This window comes from Myotis davidii, unplaced genomic scaffold (assembly GCF_000327345.1).
Source record: "Myotis davidii unplaced genomic scaffold, ASM32734v1 scaffold992, whole genome shotgun sequence".
Taxonomy (NCBI): Eukaryota; Metazoa; Chordata; class Mammalia; order Chiroptera; family Vespertilionidae; genus Myotis; species Myotis davidii.
In genome coordinates, this window is record NW_006283543.1 from 162404 (window position 1) to 163907 (window position 1504).

General features: G+C 48.5%; 1 protein-coding gene across 1 annotated transcript in view; it reads right to left on the reverse strand.

The window, feature by feature from the left end:
• Window positions 1–499: 499 nt before the first annotated feature.
• The window catches only part of LMAN1L (lectin, mannose binding 1 like), a 10360-nt gene continuing 9355 nt past the window's right edge, over window positions 500–1504 (reverse strand). The window contains 2 exon segments of the mRNA XM_015564450.1: window positions 500–1103; window positions 1105–1217. Of these exon segments, the coding sequence (XP_015419936.1) occupies window positions 1064–1103; window positions 1105–1217 (153 nt within the window). The 3' untranslated portion in view covers window positions 500–1063.

The following is a 1504-nucleotide window of genomic DNA, read 5'->3' on the forward strand; positions in this document are numbered from 1 at the left end:
TAAGCCTGTCACCATTCCACCTCACTATTCCACCTCAAAATACTATCGCTATTCTCCTCACCTGGAGATCGTCCCCCCTGCAACTCTGCTTTTAAAGCTCAGCACACTTTACTGCTCCTCCAGGACCACCTCCCCTACACGGATTCTTCTGGTCTTGAAATTCCACCAACAAAAGCTGTCAATCCCATTTCTGAGCTCTTTAGCACACCCTACGTCTCTAAAGGCTTCGCTCATTCAACACCCACCAAGCGGGAATAGTGACCTCCACCCAACCTTTGTGGCTTTTTAAATATATTTTTATTGCCGAAACCGGTTTGGCTCAGTGGATAGAGCGTCGGCCTGTGGACTGAAAGGTCCCTCGTTCGATTCTGGTCAACGGCATAAATATATTTTTATTGATTACAGAGAAGAAGGGAGATGGAGAGAGAGATAGAAACATCAATGACAAGAGTCACTGATCAGCTGCCCCACACTGGGGATCAAGCCTGCAAACCCTGACTGGGAATTGAACCATGACCTCCTGGTTCATAGGCTAGGCAACCTCTGTGATTCTTTTTGCCCATTTTCACAAATTGGTCCCAGCCTTTGCTCTGAAAGTTCTAAACTTGCCACTTTTTCTCCAAAATATTGTGTTCTTTCATGCTTCCATGCCTTTCCTCATGCTGTTCCTCTGAAATGATGACTGTACTTATCAGGTTGGAGAACTAGTTGCCTTGATGACCTGTATCAAAGGTCCCTCTAGGCCAGTTCCCTGATCTCCCCAGGCTGAGTCAAGTGCTTTTTCTTGTACTGTTGTATGTCCCGTGAGCTTCCTGCCATCATGGCACTGACCACATAGGGTGTGACTATCAGGTACTTGTCAGTTTCTCACACTAGAGAGAGATTATTTGAGGGCAGGATCTAGATGGAACCAGTGGCTGAGCACATGGTTAGTAGTGCCTATTGAAAATATGGGCACTGCTCATTGCCAGCTGGTAGAACAGGCAGGTGGGTCTTAACGCTCCCTCTCTCAAATCAAATTATTATGCCCAGAACCAAGCCGGGTAGGTGTGGAAAGTTTTGCCTATAGGAAGGCCCACTTGAAGTGCACATAGAAGAAGAAAAAGGAAGATGAGGAGGAAGAACAGGAAGATGCTGGGCTGTAGGCACGAGGAGGGCCCTGGGGGATGGCCAGCTGGGCATGGTTCCTTGGCTGCTGCTTTCTGAAAGGGGAAGTTCTATGGTCCTGGATCAGCTTCTTACCCAGAAGGAGGAAGGGGACCTGGAATCTGGGTCATTGTGGGTTCTGTTTCTCTCTCTCAGGCTTGGGGTGCTATGGTTTTCATCCAGGGCACTTGGAGAGGGAGCAGAGTGCAAAGCTGCCTTCCCCTGCTTCTATGTCTCCATCTGTGGCAACAGCTGGGAAGGCCTGGGGCCTGGGATCATTAGGGACCAATGGTTCTTGAGATGAGAGAGAGAGAAATAGAGAGCAAAAGACAGGGTAGGTGGTAAAGGCAAGGGAAAG